This window comes from Vulpes vulpes, chromosome 13 (assembly GCF_048418805.1).
Source record: "Vulpes vulpes isolate BD-2025 chromosome 13, VulVul3, whole genome shotgun sequence".
In the NCBI taxonomy this organism is placed as follows: Eukaryota; Metazoa; Chordata; class Mammalia; order Carnivora; family Canidae; genus Vulpes; species Vulpes vulpes.
The window spans coordinates 1,887,117-1,906,318 of record NC_132792.1 but is presented as its reverse complement, the minus strand read 5'-3'; the positions used below and the strand labels follow the sequence as shown (position 1 = coordinate 1,906,318).

Sequence of the window (19,202 nt, the reverse complement as noted above, 5' to 3'; positions counted from 1 at the left end):
TCACCAGCCAAGAGCAGCGGCGCTGGGAAAAGCTGCAGAGCCGCCTCGGAGGACGAGCTGCAGCCGTGGGAGGTACCAGCGACCCAAAGTCCGGAAGCCAGAAAAAGTAGAACCTGCATCAGATCCAGCCCTTGGGTCTGATCCCACACAGGACAGAGGAACAGGTCGGATCACACCAAGACGTCACCAGGCAAATCCAGACTCTGGGGAACACGCACCCTCGGCCAGCTTCCACCCAGATCAGCGAGAAGCGGGGAAGCTAGAGGCGAGGAGACACAACACGGCTGTTTGGGGCTGGGGAGGGGGTGGGGAGCTACAGGCACGGGGTTTCGGGGGGCCCAAGTGTCCGGACACTGCGGGCGTGGCTGGCAAGTCTGTAAACAGACACCACATTTTACACTTTAAAAAGCAAACTGCACGGCACACGAGTTACACACCAATAAAGCTGTTATTCTTAAAAGATCTTGAAAAGACACGTTGACCCATCCCAGTGGGGGCCTTACCTGGATCCCGACTCAGTCACCTGTTAAAAGCCACGTCACTCGAGTCACTGGGCAGATGTGAAGAGCGCCTGGGCCTCCCAGGACAGAGAGGAGTTGTCTCTAAACTGGTAACTAGGGGACCACCCAGGAGGCCTGGGGGGCGGGGGGTGGGGGCAGGCAGACAGACCCCCTTACCTGGCAGGGCTTGCTCTTCAACATCTGCACATAAAGCAGCACGGACTGGGGTCCCCACCAGAGCAACAAGGAGCAGGGGCAGCCTAGAGGGCTCCGGAGGCACCAAGGATCTCTGGAGGCCCGTGGGGGGTCACATGTGCTCCCACTCCTTCCCATCGTCCACCTGAGCCCGGCTCAGTGCCCCCCACCTTAAGAGGGACCTCCTCCAGGCACAGCGACCTCCTATAGACAATTCTTGGCCTCCACCCACCCTCTGCAGCGTGATCTGAGCACAGCAGCACGGGGATCCCTTTAGAAACCCCTCCTGAGGGCAGCCCGGGGGGCTCAGCGGTTTAGCGCCTGCCTTCAGCCCAGGGCGAGATCCTGGAGTCCCGGGATCGAGTCCCGCGTCGGGCTCCCTGCATGGAGCCTGCTTCTCCCTCTGCCTGTGTCTCTGCCTCTCTCTCTCTCTCTCTCTCTCTTTCTCTCTCTCTCTGTGTCTCTCATGAATAAATAAATAAAGTCTTTAAAAAAAAAAAAAGAAAGAAAGAAACCCCTCCTGGGCATAAAGTCCATTCTGGACCCCAAGCAGACGCTGACCTCCCCGCCCTCCGCCTGCACCTGCCTGCCCCTCTCACCTCAGCCCGTCCCTCCCCTTCCGGCTCCTGCTCCAAGCGCACCTGCGCACCTTCTGAACACACCTGCAGTGTCCACCCCCCCTTCATCTTCAGCAGCTACACGACGACCTGACTGGCGTGGGTCTTGTTTTGTCGCCCATCTCCCCTCACGAAAGTCCCCGACTGTTCAGGCCCCAAAGCCTTCCCTGCCGACAGTCCAAGGTTAAGCTGTAATTACGAGGCGCAGACGCGCGGAGACACCTTCCAGGTCTAACGCGCCGCTCTCGCCTGAGCCGCACGTGACACCCGACGACCCGCACGCCTCCCGGGCAGCCGCCCACGTTAGGAACAGAGCATCCCCGGCGGGGTCCCCCACCCGCCCCGGCCCCAGTCACCGATGGGGCCACTGCGGGGCTGCCACACAGAAACCACGAGCAGGAAATTGTGTTGTGACCCCCCGGGGTTGTGACTGGGCTCCTGGGTGACACCCAGGGCCTGGGCCTCGTCGGCAGCACTGCCGCCCCCGTGCCCGTGCCAGGCGGGCCCACCTCCGGGGAGTCATCCGTGAGGGGCTCCGCCGCCGATGGCATTAGAGCCGCGTCCCTTCCGCGGGCGCCGCCAGGACCGTGGGCTCCGGGCACCAAGGCCCAGCTGTCGCTTCCCTGGTGCGGAGCCCACGGGGCGGCCGCGGCGCTCAGAGGCCAACCAAGGAGCTCGCCAGAGCCGACGGGGCGCGGGGCGGACGGGGACAGAGCCCGCGGGCAGCCCGTGACACAGAGGGACAGGGAGGTCGGCGGGCCTCCCCGCGCCCCGCAACTGCCGCGGGCCGAACGCACCTCCAGCGGCAGGTGTCACTCTCCGCGCGGCCAGGATGCGAGGGAGGGCGGCCCCGGCGGCCTGTCCCGGGCTTCGTCACGGCGACGCTTCGACGCCACGCGGCCCCAGCGTCTGGCCGGCTCCTCACCCTCCGCCCGTCACCCTGGGCCTTCTCCCCACCTCCTGCTAGTGTTTCTCCAGCAAGTCCTTTGTTCCTACACGTAGGCGAGCGTTGCCACGGCCTGCTGGCCCAAGGCCCCGCGTGGGGACAGGACCCCGCTCCCAGGGGGCAGCCCCCGGTTGCGTCAGGCGCCGTGTCCCCTCCGCGTCCTGCGTGGGTGCGGCTAACGCCCGGCGGATCGGGGGCCTGAGGGCGCGGCGGGCAGGTCGCCACGGCAGGGCCCCGACATCGGGTTCGGGAGGCGCCTCCACTTAGTCCTCAGCCACGGGGACGCTGGGCTCAAACCCCCTCACCAACAAGTGAACAAGACATTTTACAGAACAACTCCCAAGGCTGTTACTCTACTCTGTGTCAAAGCGCACAGGCTTCTCCAGCGACTGCGACCTGCGAACCTCGGTCACAGGTTCGTGTGGCACCGCCGAAGTACCAGAGCTCAGGGCCCAGGCGCCCAGAAGACCTTGAAACACCACCCACGCGCCGCCCCTCGGTGCTGCCCCCCCCGTGACCCTCAAGACGGCTTTAAGTTACGATGAAGGAGCTTCAGGGGAGGAACCGCCGCGCCCCGAGCCCTGCTGGCTTGAAGGCGCCCCTTGGCCCAGGCCCGCTCCTCGGGTTCTTGGCGATGGCAACAGAGCAGGTCCCCCTGGGAACTGGCCGCAGCCCCGAAGGGACCCTTGCAAGTCTTCCACCCCCGGTCCCGGCGGAGGTGTGACAGGCTGCGTTCAAAGTAGCACAGAGGTCACAGAAGCACATGGAAGCTCACAGAAGCGCACAGAAGCTCATGGAAGCACATGGAAGCACACGGAAGCACACGGAAACGCCCCGCGAGCTGCAACAGGTGCAGCTCCAGGAAGGAGGGGCCATCATGGCCAGACCTGGCCGCTTCACCAGGGAAGGGAGCCACACACGGGTGACCCTGCCTCATGACGGCCCATCGCAAAGTCCACCTTGGAGCCTCGACACCCTCACCCCAGAATCCCGGCCCCGGGGCCGCAGCCCCACTCTCTCCTCCGCCCCCCGCCATGAAGACGTCCCTGGGGCTCATTTCTACCCCCTCTCCCACGCCCACTCCTAACAGCGGCGGGTCTCAGGCCCCGTGAACCAAGGCAACCCCCTGGGACATCTGCAAAATTTAATCTCCAGGATCTTCGGGTGATTCTTCGGCCACCTGTCAGGCCAGGGAAGTGGGGTTCACTCCCCCCGCCGGGGCAGCCCCACGAGCCCGCGCCCACTCGTGGCCCCTCACAGAGGCCTTCCGGCTGCCCTTCCCAGACCCACCTCGGACTCCTCGGACCTCAACTCAACATGTCCAGATGCCACAAGGGGGTCTCTTCCCAGAGCCTGCCCCGCTCCTGCCATTTATTTTGGTTGGCGTCGGCAGCAGCTGCCAGTAACAAAGCTGCACGTAGCGATGCCCCATCGGGTGGCTCATTCAGATGGTCACAACTGTGGTCACAACTGTAGTCACAACTGTGGTCACGGAGATGAGGACGAGGCCAGCGGCCCAGCCACCAGCTGGGATGCTTCCTCTGGGCGGCTCGGCGCTGCGCTCATTTGAGCTGGAGAAACTCCGTGGATGACGGCAGGGCCGGGACCCCCGGACAGACGCACACCCGCCCTCACTCGAGGACAACGTCCAGCCCCAGGCCACTTGGCACGTCTCACCTCGTCAGCCCAACAACCCTGAGGGTGGTGCTACGATCCTCACCTTCCAGGTCTGAAAAGGGAGGCTGAGCCACAGTCCCGGGCTAGGAAGAAGGTTTTGGGGCCCAGATACCAGCACATGGGGCTAAGTAAATGGGGCCCACTTAGGAAGTGCAGACTAGATGGGCCCAAGCTCATGGTCAGATGGTACCGAGGGGTCCTGTCCATGTCTCCCCTCAGCCATCCCACCCCCGGGGGGGGCACAGTCTCAGCCCTGAGCACCTGCCTGCAATCCCCCCTTCCCACTTCATCCAACTGTCCCCCACGCTGTTACCAAGACCATCCCCTCTCTCTTTTTAAAGATTATTTTATTTTATTTTTTAAGATTTTTATTTATTTATTCATGATAGACATAGAGAGAGGCAGAGACACAGGCAGAGGGAGAAGCAGGCTCCATGCCAGGTGCCCGATGCGGGACTTGATCCCAGGACTCCAGGATCTCACCCTGGGCCAAAGGCAAGCGCTAAACTGCTGAGCCACCCAGGGATCCCCCTCTTTTTTTTTTTTTTATTTTAGAGAAAGAGCCCTCAAGAGAGAAATCATGCCCACATGGGGGGGGAGGAGCAGAGGGAGAAGGAGAAGCAGATGCCCTGCTGGGCGTGGAGTCCAATCCTCTGACCCTGAGATCAGGACCTGACCCAAAATCAAGAGTCAGGGCCCCTGGGCCCTCACATACATGGTTCCCAGGGGTCACTAGCCCCTTCCCCAGCCAGTCAGAAGTCAGCAGAGAGCAACCGCACCAGAGGACGTAGACGCGAGGGGACCTAAGCCAGTCAGGCCCAGCTCCCCACGTACAGATGAGGAAACTGAGACCCAGGACACGCACAGCGCTGGCGCCGATGACATTTCCTGTGTCCTCTGCTAGAGCTGTGACCTTGAGGGAAGGAAGAGGAAGGTGAAAAGGTGGGATTTTTGAGTGCTGGCAGGCAGTTTGTGGGGGCTGCCTCCAGTCTGCAGCTAGCGACGGAGGGAGCAGTGTCGGCACCCTGTAGGGACAAATTGGTGGCAATCTCTCAAAGACCGTGCTTGCATCCTTCAGACTTTGGGAGGATTTCAGTAAGAGCAAAGCCACTGAAGGGTGAAACCCTTTAAAATGTGTAAGCCCAGGGGCGCCCGGCTGGCTCAGTCAGCGGAACATGCGGACTCTTGATCCTGGGGTCACACGTTCGAGCCCCATATTGCATGTAGAGATTACTTAAAAACAAAATCTTTACAATCAATCGATCAATCAATCAAGCATTTAAGTCCTTTATTTTTGAGCTAGTCTACAAGCCTAAGATGAAAGAAATGCTGTGAGTCAGGGAGACATCTACCCGATTTGCCCAGGCGGCCCTGGGGTACGCCCCTGTCTCAGGGAAATAATTAAGAGCCCTCCACCCACACCCACCCCTAGTTCACTTGCAAAAGTTTCCAGAGTAGATGACAAACTGTCTGGTCACCCAGGGCACAGCTCTACTGAAAGATAAACTAGAAAGGCACCGTTTTTCGGTCATGGAGAGTAAGGACCCAGAGACCAGCCAGTGGTGGCGGGTTTTTTAAACTTCGAAAGAGAAAAGCGAGGGCAAGGAAAATCAGGACAGTGCAGCTCAGTGATACTTTCACTGGCTAGAGTGGCCACGGCACCTCACCTGGGCTCCTCCACCCAGGACGCCTAACAGGTGGGATGAGAGCCGTGAAGCTTGGAGAAACGGCCAGGATCAAACAGGGCCAGAAGGAGCCGGAGGATGGAGCCCGGCTCCCACCCCCATGTGCAGAGCCGCTCCCACACCTGGGGAAGAGACACCCCCACCTTGGGGGGGGAGGGGGCGCGGCAGAGACAAATGCACACGCTTCTCTACACACCCCAAAGCTTCCCTTCTGCTCAGAGCACCATGAAAAAACCCAGGATTCTTCTGTAATGGGAAATTCCAGATGCAAAGGGATCTGTCTACACACACGGCTTAAGATCAATGTGTCAGAATTAAAACCACAGGCAAGGGGGTCTCCAACCAGCCTCACTCCACAAAACAGAGGGATCCCGAACAACAGGGTTCTTTTTAGGAAACAGGGGAGGGGGATAAACATACTCTGAAGGAAAGGGATTTTACAATCTAAGTGTCCCTGCCAGCCCGCAGCAGGGGACAGCGGGGGAGGGGCCCCGGCGTTAGAGCCCAGGTTAGAGGGCCCCAAAGACACACCACCAAATTCGTGGGTGAACTTTTATTGAAACCCATGATCCATGCAGCCCACTATAAACACGCTTCTGAGACGAGAGAAAGTGATTACAAACTTGTGAAAGTGGCCTGGGGTTCAAAGTGTCCCCCTTCTTTAGACACAGTATTTCAGTACTTGGGGTGAAATGACAGATCTGGAATTGGCTCTCGAGTAGCTCCACAAAGGAAAAAGGGGAAAGGGGCCCATCTGAAGCCAATGCAGGTCATCTCGATGGTCAGGGGCTCAGTGACGGAAAAATGGGAGAACGTCCTACTTGGTGCTCTACTTTGTGTAAACTATTTCACAAGAGAAACTGTTAAAAACAGAATCAAGTGTTACATTTTGAACATCCGTAGTAACAACTCACGAAACAAAAATTTATTTTACCAGACTGGCAGGATATGGTAACACACGTAACACTCATTACAAAGAACACAGCAAGCACCGACGGCGTTGTTCAAAGTTTTGACACCGAAACTGGAAGTTAACGAGAAATAATATTGTGATTCTGAAAACCAGACCGGGCGGAGGAGTTGCAACTTTTACGTCTTGTTTCCCTACACACTTACGTGCTTCTTCGAGGTTTCTAACAGATCCAACCAAGCCTTCCGGCCCGCAGCACCTCCCCCCATCCCCCCACCGGGCTGAGGGACACCTGCTGTGTGGCAAAGGTGCATCACCACTGGGACCAGGCTGCTGCGCTGGGAACTGGGGTGGGGGGAGCAGTGGGAAGCAGGAGGAGCTGACTGGCACCGGGAACCTCACTGAAAGCCAGTGATGCTCAAAGTCACAATCCCTTTAGGCGCTTCTCAAACAGGACTTCTGGGTCACAAAAGTTACTTTGTAGCAGTGCCATGAGGGCTGTAACACACAGTAGCTAGAGCACCATAAAACCAAGGAAACAATCTCCTTCCAACAGGATCCCTCCGACTCAGTTTCAGATCTTGACGTTCAACCCCAGCAACAAACTAATCTGTTCATCTCTGAAGGCTCGGGGTCGCTGGAGAACCCACTACCCGGAACCACCAAACTCTCTCGAATAGTTAGAATAGTAAGAAGTAGCGACGTACCGAACCTCAGAGCACAAACGCTAATTCACACGGGGAATAGCGTTTATCGTGGGCCTACCACGGAGCTACTGCGAACTCTACGTTTTGAGTCAATTTACTCAGTACGTCGCTTAATAAGTGCATTAAAATCGGAAGGAGCAAAACGATTTGTAATTTTTCTACAATCCAGACCGAGCGTCTTTTCATTCTTCTAAAATAGGAAATATAACATTAAAAAAAAGTTTCATTCAAGAAACTACTCCAAAAGCTCCTTTTAAGCCAAATTAAAAGCCTCGGTGGATAGAATAAAACTGAACTGCACACAGCCTTATAATTACAGCACACTCACAGAGCCTGAAATTTGGGTTCATTCCCATCCTGCCATTAGTTTAAGAACTAGCCTACAGACCCATTTATTTTTTCAACCAAAGCTGTCCAATTCCAGGGCAGGTTTATCTGCGAACCGCGGGGCCCTCTCCCCACCACACCACAATGCAGAGAACTGCAGTAGAGCCAGATCCTTCCAAAAGCTGTTGGGTGACCAGAAAGGAGCCTGGAGATCCAGGGGGGGCTACAGGTTTTTGAAAACGGAAATGCGAGAAAAATACCCCCGGCGCCCAGCGCACAGTTCAGGGTAAGCGGCGCTTCGCCAAGCTCGTTTCGATCACACCTGAGCGAGCGCACGTGCACACCGGTCCAGTCGAGATGTAACAGGTATTTCTTACCGTGGGTCAAGGTCAAAAGGACCGAAAACCACCTCTTTGAGGAGGGTGTACAGTCAGCTTGGGATCACACATATCGTCCTAATGCTCACCGGCCACGTGACCTTGGCAAGGTTCTTAACCTACGTGAGCCTCTGCCGTCTACCTTCAAAACGAACATCACCAATTTGCCGAGCCATCCTGGGGATTAGTTAACTGGACACACAACACAAAGCCTGACCTTCCTCAAGGTTCTCTACTTTTTTTTTTTTTCTGGGCCCTCAACTTTTAAGCTGAAAATCTGAGAATCAATCAATCAATCAATCAATCAATCCACACTGTAGTGGCTAAGACTTGCTGGGTTCCCTTCACAGGGATTCCTGGGGGATCCCTGCTTGCTGGGCTAGGTAAGGGGGGTGGGGGGTGCCCAAGACCTGCCTGCCCAGGGTCTCAAGAAGCCAAATCTGCCCTCGGGACGGTGCCCACATAGCCCAGGGCCCTTCCCCACCAGGCCTGAGGAACCTCCCAGATGCAGGATTAAAACCATTCCTCAATCAAGCTGCCCAGAGTCTGGAGAGGCTTAAAAGTTGATGGGACTTGGCCTTGGAGAAGCTTTTAGATTAAGTGACATGGGGTGGGGGTGGGGGAAGACACTCAGAATTCACAAGGCATAGAAGCGTTGGTGGACAGACACAGCAGCCAGGGCCCACGGCGTCAAGGGGCCTGAGTGGATCGAGGGGGGACTTCCAGACCCCCGATGGGGAGCACGTCTGGGCGGGAGCCGCCAGGGCCCCATCAGCGTGCGGCTGCGGAGGGTCAGGCCCGGGAGCGCACCCAGCAAGGGGCCCCGAGCAAGCCTGCAGCCCCAGAGCCTGCAGCGGCCGGGGCCTGGCAGACAAAGGGGACGGGCGATGCCCCGGCCAAGTGGCAGGCCCAGCCGGGAAATTTAGGAGCCACGTGCCTGGCGGGAGAAGGAGAAAAGCTTCACAACACTTGGCTGTTTCCTTGGCCCAGCACCCGGCTGCCCTTCCACGGTGTGCGGAAAACAGGGGGGGGGACGTGCTACTCCTTTAAGTTTTTTAGAACTTTTGCAAAGAAAGAGCGCGGCCGGGGAGCAGGGGAGCCCAGGGAGCCGACGCTCCTCCTCGGCCGCTTCTAGTAACTCGTGAAAGGCGATTAGCGCTGGAAGACGCCGCCGGCGTGTCCCGCGCGGAGAGGAGCGCGCGGCCTCCCGCCGCCCTCGGGCTACGGTGCTCGCGGCCCGCGGGGACCGGCCCGGACTCGGCCCTCCCAGACGTTCCTCGGAGAAGGGGCCGCAGAAGTGCTGGCGGCGACACAAACGAAACTGAGCGCGCCCCAGGCTCGCCGGGCTCCGGCTGGCTCCGCAGCAGCCCGGCCCGGCCCCCGCCCCCGCCCCCGCCCCGGCCCCCGCACCCCGAGCCCGGCGCGACCCGGCGCGACCCCCGCCCCGCCCCGCCCCGCCGGCCCCGCCGACCCCCGGGGCGCAGCGCGCAGGCCGGGGCGCGGGAGGCCGGGCCGGGCGGCGGGCGAGGCGGGCGCGGGCCTCGGGCCTACACGCGGGCCGCGCGGCCCCGGCCCCGGCCCCGGCCCCGGCCCCGGCCCCGGCCTCCGGCTCCACCCGCGGGGCCCCCGGGGCGCGGGGCGCGGGGCGCGGGGCGGGGGGCGCCGAGGCCCGGGCCGCGGAGGGAGGCCGAGCTGCGCGCCCGCGGTGGGCCAGGAACGGCCGCTCCCCCGCCCCGGGCCCCGCCGCCGCCCGCCCCGCAGGCCCCGCGCCCCGGCCTCGCCCGCGCCCCCCGCGCCCCCCGCGCCCCCGAGGCCCGCGCCCCCCGCGCCCCCGCCCCCGCCCCCGCCCGCCAACCGCCGCCGGCAACGCGGGGCCGAGCGCGAGCGGCCGGGCCGGCGCCCCCCGCGAGGACTCACCGGGGCCGGCTCCCGAGTACATGGTGGCGCCGCCGAGGGGCTCCGGGGCCGAGGGGCGGCCGCGCGCGCGCCACGGGCCCCGACGCCGCGAGCCGCGAGGGAGCCGCCGGCCGCACGATCCGCCCCGGCGCGGCCGCCTCGCCAAACAGGTTTACCCGACGCGGCCGGGGCGGCGGGCGGAGGCGGCGGGCGGGGGGGGGGGGGGGGAGGGAGGGAGGGAGAGGGAGGGGCGAGCGGGAGAGGAAGGGAGGAGGGAGGGGAGGGAGAGGGGAGGGAGGGGCGGAGGGGAGCTGGGAGGGGAGGAGGGAGGGGCGAAGGGGAGGGGAGAGGAGGAGGGAGGGGAGGGAGAGGAGGAGGGAGGGGAGGGAGAGGAGGAGGGAGGGGAGGGAGAGGGGAGGGAGGGGCGGAGAGGGGAGGGAGGGGAGGAGGGAGGGGAGGGGCGGGTAGGGGAGGAGGGAGGGGCGAAGCGGAGGGGAGGGGAGGAGAGGAAGCGGAGGAGGGAGGGGAGGAGGGGGGCGGGGCGGCGCGCTGGCGGCCGGGAGCCCGGCGGGGGGGGCGGGCGCGGGCCCCGCGGGGAGGTGGAGGCGGAGGTGGGGGCGGGGCAGGGGCGGGGCAGGGGCGCGGGGGCCCCACCGCGGAGGAGGCGGGGCGCGGGGGGGCGGGGGGCGGGGCGGGCCCCTCCCAGCGGCTCCGGGGGCGCCGCCTTCCCCGCCTGGGCGGAGCGGGACCCGCGGGGCATCGCCGCCAGAGGCCGGGAGGGAAGAGCAGAAGCCCCCCCTGGTGTCCGCGCCGCCTCCGCGCGTGGGGCGCCCGCTCCGGCTGGGGGCGTTGGCGCACGGCCCCCCCCGCGGCCCAGCTGTGGCCGCCCCGGCCCCGGCCCCCCCGGCCCCCCCGGCCCCCCCGGCCGCCTGGTTTCTCAAGTTACAACCGAAAGGCGCCCGCGGGGCAGCTCGCCGGCCCGGAGCTGGAGCTGGAGCTGGAGCTGGAGCTGGAGCTGGAGCTGGAGCTGGAGCTGGAGCTGGAGCTGCAGCGCGGGCCCGCGCACGGCCACACCGCCACCTCCCGGCCGGGAGCCAGCGCGTCGTGTAAAAGGACTTGAACAGCGAGTTCGGGGCGCGTGTGCGCTGCGTGAGGTCCCAGCCCAGCCGCCGGGAGGGCGGGCGCGCCCTGGGCCTCTGGGACCCCGCCGCGTGCTCCCCGCCGCCTCAGGGAGGCCGTCCCTCGCCCCCACCCGGGCCCGGCTCCGGCCGCGGTTACCCCCCCCACACCCCTCGTTGATGGGGGTTACAAGTCTCAAGGTGACGCGAAGTCCACACTCGCTCGTCGCCGCTGTAACCTACCCGCCTGCGCTCTCCTTCACCCTTAAACGTGTGCTACCTGCGTACTGGGTGCGAGGACCTGAGTGCTCCTCCTGCCAGGGTGATGCAAAGACCACGAGCCCTGCCTGCAAGGAGCTTAGCATCCTAAGCAGGCTTTGCAAGTCTCAGGAACATCCCTAAATAAATGCCAGAAAACCATGGTTTCCTCCAGAGAGAAACTTAAAGGGACACGGATCTTCACATCATTGATATGAATGGGGTCGGTGCCGTGGCATCAGCCCCCAGGCGCTCATGCATCCCTCCCTGGTCCTCTGCTGACCACCCCCACCCCTCAAGCTGGCCTGGGTCCCCTGAGAAGCCCCTCAAACTACCCTTGCCGGCTCCCCACCCAGCAGTCCCCTTTGCGTGATCCCAAACCTGATTGGGTGCCAGCTTTGTTCAAAGCCCTTCGTGGGCTCTCCAGTTCCATCTGCCCAGGTCCGAAATCCTTAACTTGGTGCACGACGCCCTGCAGGGTGCAGGCCCCGCCTGCTTGGTCAGGATCTTCCACTTCACCTTCCACAGGCTCTTCAGATCCACGTCTCCATTTTCTCAAGAGTGTTACTGGAGTGTGAATCAGTCCAGCGGGTCGGGAGGAAAGTGTCTGGTAGTGCCTGGAAAAGCCCACACCTGGCCCTGCGTGGACCAGCCGCTGAAAGGCATGTTTGGGAGCAGAGGAAGGGGGCCGGTGTGCCCTAGCCCGGGACTGGGCGCCACCCAGCATCCACCAGCACTGGAGCGGGTTGTGAGGCGGGTGGATCCTCCTCAAGTAAAACCTAGAGATGAAAACGAAGACCCCTCCAACACGGAGGAGTGTCCAGGGTGTTGAGTGAAAGAGGCCGAGGCCCAGGCTGCAGGATTTCATTTATAGAAGCTACAAAATAAGCAAACTTGAACTACGTTGTTTAGGGGTACATAATTGGTAAAAAGTTGAGCGAACGCCAGAAGGTGGTCACCATGAGTCCAAGTGGTGGGTGCTGGGGCGGGGCGGGGTGGCGTGGGGTGGGGTGGGGTGCCCTGGCCACGGACGGGCTGTGCAGGCTGCTGACCTGCGGGAAATGCTCCTTCCAGTAACACTGCTGCTCGTTTGCACGTCCCAAGCTGCACATTCGTTTGTTTATATGTTTTCTGTGCCCTCTGTGTTTCACGATAAAACATTAAAGAAAATAGTAACGGTGAGGGGCGCCTGGGTGGCTGATTTGGCCAAGCCTCTCACTTCAGCTCAGGTCAGGATCCTGTTGTCCTGGGATCGAGGCCCTTCCCTGGGGGCTCCCTGGCCGAGAGTGGGCTCCTCCCTCTGCCTCTGTGTGCTCGTCCTCGCTCTCAAATAAGTAAATCTTTTAAAAAATAGGGATCCCTGGGTGGCGCAGCGGTTTGGTGCCTGCCTTAGGCCCAGGGCGCGATCCTGGAGACCCGGGATCGAGTCCCACTTCGGGCTCCCGGTGCATGGAGCCTGCTTCTCCCTCTGCCTGTGTCTCTGCCTCTCTCTCTCTCTCTGTCTCTCATGTAAATAAATAAAAAATTAAAAAAAAACAATAACCATGAATGTCCTCTGCCTCCTGCTTGTGCCCCAGCAGGCCCCCAGCCGGCTGTCCCCCGGGCTTCCCGCCGCAGGCTGCCGTCCTCTCCAGCCCGGCCGCGCCCCCTCCCCGCCCCCTCCCTGCACCCCCCCCCCCGGCCCCAGAGCGGCCCCTCCGCGCACACGCCGCGGGGGTAACTTTGTTGCACTTTGTTGCACCGGGTCCGGTGCAGGAGGTCGGGCTACATAATGTCTCCCAGTCGCTTCATTGTGTCCGACTCGGCGGGGACCGCGCGCGCCCCCTGCCGGCGAGGGGCGCCGTCTCCGGGCTGGGGCTCCCCTGCGCGGGGCCGCCCCCGCCGCCAGCACCCCCGGGCTCCGGGCCCGCAGCCCCCAACCCAGAGCGTCCCCTCCCGCTCCTCCCAGCCCCGCGCCCAGGGGTCCGCCGCCTTCCGCTCCCGCGGTCCTGAGCCCCCAAAGCACTGGAGCACCCCAGCTCTGGCTGTGAAACGTCTCAGGGCACCCCCCCCCCGGCCCCCAGGTACCCCCCACCCCGCTCTGCCCTTCCAGGTCCCCACTCGGCGCCCGGTGTTGGCCACAGGGGGCTCCCGGTGCCCCAGATCCCTGCCTGGGCAATTCAGCGCCGGGTGCTGGGGCAAGACGGCAGGGGCCGGTCACCGCGGGCGGAGCAGAAGCGCCTGTGCTCCCCGGCACCCCGGGGGCTCTTGGTTTCTCCCAAGTCTACGGTGTAGACACTGGAACAAGTCAGTTCCCAAGACATGTTCTGCGTGTGACAAAGCAGAATTAGGGGATCAAAGAGATGGGAAGCACTGAGTGAACCCTAAACAGATTTATCAATTGCAAGCCTTCTCAAAACCTTTTTTTAAAAACAGATTTTAGGGGACCCCTGGGTGGCTCAGTGGTTGAGCATCTGCCTTCGGCCCAGGTGGTGATCCTGGAGTTCTGGGATCCAGTCTGGCGTCGGGCTCCCTGCATGGAGCCTGCTTCTCCCTCTGCCTGTGTCTCTGCCTCTGTGTGTGGATCTCTCATGAATAAGTAAATAAAATCTTAAAAAAAAAAAAACATTTTATTTGAGACAGAGAGTGAGAGACAGCATGGGGGGCAGGGAGAAGGCTCCCCACTGAGTAGGGAGCCTAACGTGGGGCTCAATCCCAGGATCCAGGACCCCAGGATCACAACCTCAGCCGAAAGCAGACGCCCCTTCTCAAAACCTTGAACAAAGTGCTAGGAATCATGATTCTACAAAGAGGAAGGAGGGGAACAGACAGTGTGCAGCCCCACACCCACGGGGCCACAGAACTCTTTTGTCCCAGGGTACCTCCGTGTTCCAGGGGCGCACTTTGGGAAACATCAAGGTAGCACTGTCTGTGATCCCTTCTAAGGCTCTTTGGATAAAAATATTGGCTGTTTTTCTGAATTAAGAACTCAAGAGTGTACTTATGAGTTGACAAATACTTCCACCATAGTTGGAACAAAATGCACATCTAAGCAATTTCTACGCCCCGAACCCAACATTGAAGGGAAACCACTTAGTCTGAGTACATAAATCACCCTGTCATTTTGTGCGCCCAAAGAGGCTAAGTCAAGAATCCTGAACATGCAAGCAACTGGGGCCACCTCCCTGCACCACCCCAGGGGCCTCAGGTGTCACCGGGCCACAGAAGGTGTCCTGTAGGGGAAAGAGAGGGCAAGCGAGGCTGCGGCTGGTGTATGCCCAGGAGATGCACCCGCTGTGGACGCGCCCCTTCCTCTAATAAGGAAAGGCAGCCAAGATGCTGCTAACACGCAGACACGGAGAAATTAACTCCAAATGGATGATGGATTGAAATGGAAAGTTTAAAAAGGAGAGGAAATTTGGGAGATCTGGGGCTAGGCAAACAATTCCCAGACTCAACACCAAAGGCACAGCCATGAAGGGAAAAACATACTTTGGACTTCACCAAAAGTCAAGCTTTTACTCTGCAGAGGACCTGCTGAGAGGGTCAGAGGACCGGACCAGCCTAGAGCGGGAGAAAATGCTTGCACCCTGAATGTCTGACAAGACTACGACCTAAACTATATAAAGAGCTCTCATAATTCAACAGCAAAAAAGCAAACAATCAGGGTGCCTGGGTGGCGCCGTGGGTGAGGCGTCCTATTCTTGGTTTCGGCCCAGGCCATGATCTTGGGGTGATGGGATCGAGCCCCGCCTCGGGCTAGCTCAGTGGGGAGTCAGCCTATGACTCTCTCCCTCCCTCCAACATAAATAAATAAAATACTAAAAATAAATAAATAAATAAGCAAACAGTGCATTCAGAGGGGGGGCAAAACACAGGAAGAGGCATGTGCCGAAGAGGAGATCCTGACAGCAAACGGGCCGCCGCCCGTCGGAGGGAGGCACAGCCCAAGCACAGCAAGACGGTCGTGCGCACCCCGCGGAGCCGCTAAAATAAAACACAGCGACAACGACCGAGCCGAAGACTACGGAGGAGCTGGATCGCTCCCGCCTTGCCGAGCAAACGCCCAGCGGTACGGGCTCCAGGGAGAAGAGTTTGGCAGTTTCTCAAAAAAAAAAAAAAACCTAAACATCCGGCCCCGGTCGGGCCCCCCCCCCCCCCCCCCCCCGAGCTGCGGGTTATTTCTCCCGGAGACCTGGCATCTCAGCTTTACACGTACACCGGCCCGGGATATTGACGGCAGCTTTATCTGTATGACTCCAACTTGGGAACAGCCCAAGGGTCCCTAAGGGGTGAGTAGTTAAACAAGCTGGGGCCCATCCACACACGGAACGTTCTGGAGGCACAGAACCCCCGGCACGAATCTCAAGAGAAGTACGCAGAGTGGGAAAAAAGCCCCTTCCAAAAAGGGTACCTATTACACGATTCCATGTATATACCATCCCTGAAATGACGACATTATAGCGATGGAGAACAGATGAGTGGCTTGGAGGGGCTGAGCAGGGAGGTGCAGGGAGGGAGAGGCCATGGCTGGGAGGGGGGCAGGAGGGGGCCTCACAGTGACAGAGAAGTTTGGATCTTGACTCTTTCGGTGTTAGTATCCCGGTTGTAATACTGTAGTTTTGCGCGATCTTACCATTGGAGAATCTGGATAAAGGGTACCTGGGATCTCTCCATACTATTCCTTTTTAAAAAAACAAAAAACAAAAAACAAAAACATTTTATTTATTCATGAGAGACACAGAGAAGCAGAGAAACACAGTCAGAGGGAGAAGCAGGCCTGATGCGGGACTCGATCCCAGGACCCCAGAATCATCATCTGAGCCAAAGGCAGATGCTCAACTGCTGAACCACCCAGGCGTCCCCTCTCCATGGTATTTCTTACAACAACATGTAAATCTATGATGATCTCAAAGCACAAAGGTTAATTAAAAAAAAAAAAAAGACACTCCCATGTGCCAGCCACACTCCCCACCCCCACACCCCAAGACAATTATTACATGATCGTCACACCTGGCAAGAAATGTCTCTCCCCTTCCTGGGAAAGTCCGCTCCCAGGCCTAAGCCTCTCACAGCAGGGGCACAGGACATGCAAAACCGCCCTCCAGGGAGACACCACGCAATCCCACCTGCATAACTGAAGTCGCTTCCCCCAGAAGCTGTGTGATGGAGAGTCACCTGCAGGTTCACCCCTGAAGTGTCGCCCAACGCCAGCTCCCGTGTCTCCCACGTTTCCCACTTGGCTCCCCACAGACGTCCTCGGTTGGCGGCCCACCGTGGGGGCGGTCGGAAGAGATATCGGGAACAGATGTGCCCTGGGAAGGCCCCACCCTGCGTGTTCCCTTCATCGTCATCGGAATTTTCAGAGGCGCACTTTGGACGTCTCACGGGATTGGCCACCTACAGCGAGCTCATGGTTGTCTGAAAGGGAGAAAGCTGGAAAAAATAAGTTAGCGGCCGGGTTGCTGCAAGACGAAGGTTCCGTCTGGCGCTGATGGCCTGGCCCCGCCTGACCCATTCCCCTGTCTTGTCTGGATACCGTCTACCCCTTCTGCTACTCCAGACAACGATCTTTTTTGGTTCTATGCACTGGGTCCTCTCAGGCTGCTGGGTTTTTGCACGGGCGCTTATCTCCACCTTGCGATCTGGCACACTTGCTTGGACCCCTGGCACTGCGACTCGGGATCCAGTTGTTGGAAGGACCAGGGATCTCACCTGTGAGTGTGGCTGGCTGCCCTTGCCTCCCTCTGTGCAAACCTGGGGACAGCCCTTATTTGTGGAGCTCGGTGTGAGACAGCCCTCAGAGCACCTGCCAAGTGCCAGCAAGACTTGTCCGCACCTCAAAGCCAAGAATTGTGGACTCGTCCAAATGCACATGCTCCAGAGTCCTGGGGGTGAATGTCAATGCGGCGTACACGACTTGTAGCATTTCCTCGTGTCAAGGAAATAAATATGTTAGTTTTCATGTAGGGAGAAACCAGCAAACATTATACCGTCTGTCAAAGGAGTAGCACACATAATAATGCAAATAAGTATCGCGTTAACTCTCCACAATGATCCCTTTATACTGTTGTGCTCAGGATACTGGATGACGGTCCTTTGACATAAGCTTCTGATACACTATCATTTAGCAAGGTCTTTGTCTCAAAGATCAATATCTTAAAATTAACCATAATTCTATGTACTGGTGACAAAAGTTAATCTTAAACAAAAAGGAACATAAAAAATTTAGGAATGGAGATCCCTGGATGGCTCAGTGGTTTTGTGCCTGCCTTTGGCCCAGGGTGCGATCCTGGAGTCCCGGGATCAAGTCCCGTGTCAGGCTCCCGGAATGGAGCCTGCTTCTCTCTCTGCCTCTCTCTCTCTCTCTCTCTCTCTATGTCTATCATAAATAAATAAAAATAAATCTTTTTAAAAAAATTTAGGAATGTGTATAAATAAAATGCACAAGACCTCTACACAGAAGTCTGATGAAACATTACTGAGAAAGTTTTTTGAAAGATGTATTTATTTGAGAGAAAGAGAGAGAAAGCCTTAGTTGGAAGGGCGGGAGGGAGAGGGAGAGAATCTCGAGTAGACTCTGTGCTGAGCGCGGAGCCCAGTGCTGCCTCGATCTCACAACCCCGAGATCATGACCTGAGCTAAAACCAAGAGTCAACCCCAAAGACATGGCCCACGAAGCTGTGGGTAGCCAACTGAACTACCCAGGCGCCCCAAACATTACTGAGAAATTTAATAAGCCCGAAGTAAGCGGGTGAGGATAGCACAGCCCTGGGCTGGGACTCCATAATGTAAAGATGCCCCTTGACATTGGCCAAATTGACCTCTACCTGGAGATTCCATGTGATTCCAGTAGGTTTATTTGTTTATTTATTTATTTATTTTTTAAAGATTTTATTTATTTATTCATGATAGTCACAGAGAGAGAGACAGAGACAGAGACACAGGCAGAGGGAGAAGCAGGCTCCATGCAGGGAGCCCGATGTGGGATTCGATCCCGGGTCTCCAGGATCGCACCCTGGGCCAAAAGCAGGCACTAAACTGCTGCGCCACCCAGGGATCCCTCCAGTAGGTTTTTTGTTGTTGCTGCTATGGGAGGGAAGGGGGGAAGGGACCCTGGACAAGCTCATTTGACGGTTTATGTGGACACACAAAGGGCAAAATAGCCAAGTCACTCTTGAGAAAGGAGAACCAAGTGGCAAGACTAGTTCTGCCATAGTGATTAAGACAGAATGACATTGCTGGGTCCATGGGCCAAGGCCGAGGGAAGAGAAGAAAGACGTCACAAAGTGGCCACGTGGATGTGGACACTCGGCTTAGGAAGATGCTGGCTCCTCAGAGCAGTGGGAGGAAGGATGGGCTTTTCAATAAATGGTGCTGGGACAATGGAGTCTCCATATGGGAAAAATGGCTTAAAACCCAGTTCTAGGTGGATCATAGATGAAACGTGAAAGGCAAAACAACAAGGACTTGACAAGACAACGCGGGAGACGTTTTTCATGACTTGGAGGTAAGAAAAGCTTTCCTTGGGACACCTGGGTGGTTCAGCGGCTGAGCATCTGCTTTGGGTGTCACAGGGTCCTGGGAGCAAGTCCTGCATCGGGCTCTCCGTGGGGGGCCTGCTTCTCCCTCTGCCTGTGTCTCCGCCTCTCTTTCTGCGTCTCTCATGAATAAATAAACAAATAAATAAATAAATAAATAAATAAATAAATAAAATCTTTAGAAAAAAAAATTAAAAAGGAAAGCTTTCCTCACTGATATAGAAGAATACCACCCGGAAGGAAAGTAATGAACAACTGGATTTCATTAAGAACTGTTCATCCAAAGGCCTGATAAGGGTGCCCACTTTTTGATTTATTTATCTTTTATTTATTTCTTTTTAAAGATTCCATTTATTTATTCACGAGAGACACAGAGACATAGAGAGAGAGAGGCAGAGACACAGGCAGGCTCCACGCAGGGCGCCTGATGCGGGACTCGATCTCGGGTCTCCAGGATCACGCCCTGGGT

At 58.6% G+C, this 19,202-nt stretch overlaps 1 protein-coding gene across 1 annotated transcript in view; it reads right to left on the bottom strand.

Annotated features, from left to right (window-relative positions):
* Positions 1-10,007, bottom strand: part of AGO2 (argonaute RISC catalytic component 2) — a 100,576-nt gene extending 90,569 nt beyond the window's left edge. The window contains exon 1 of the mRNA XM_072733816.1: positions 9,859-10,007. Coding sequence (XP_072589917.1) covers positions 9,859-9,880 — 22 coding nt within the window. The 5' untranslated portion in view covers positions 9,881-10,007. The remainder of the gene's footprint in view (positions 1-9,858) is intronic.
* Between the last annotated feature and the right edge of the window lie 9,195 nt (positions 10,008-19,202).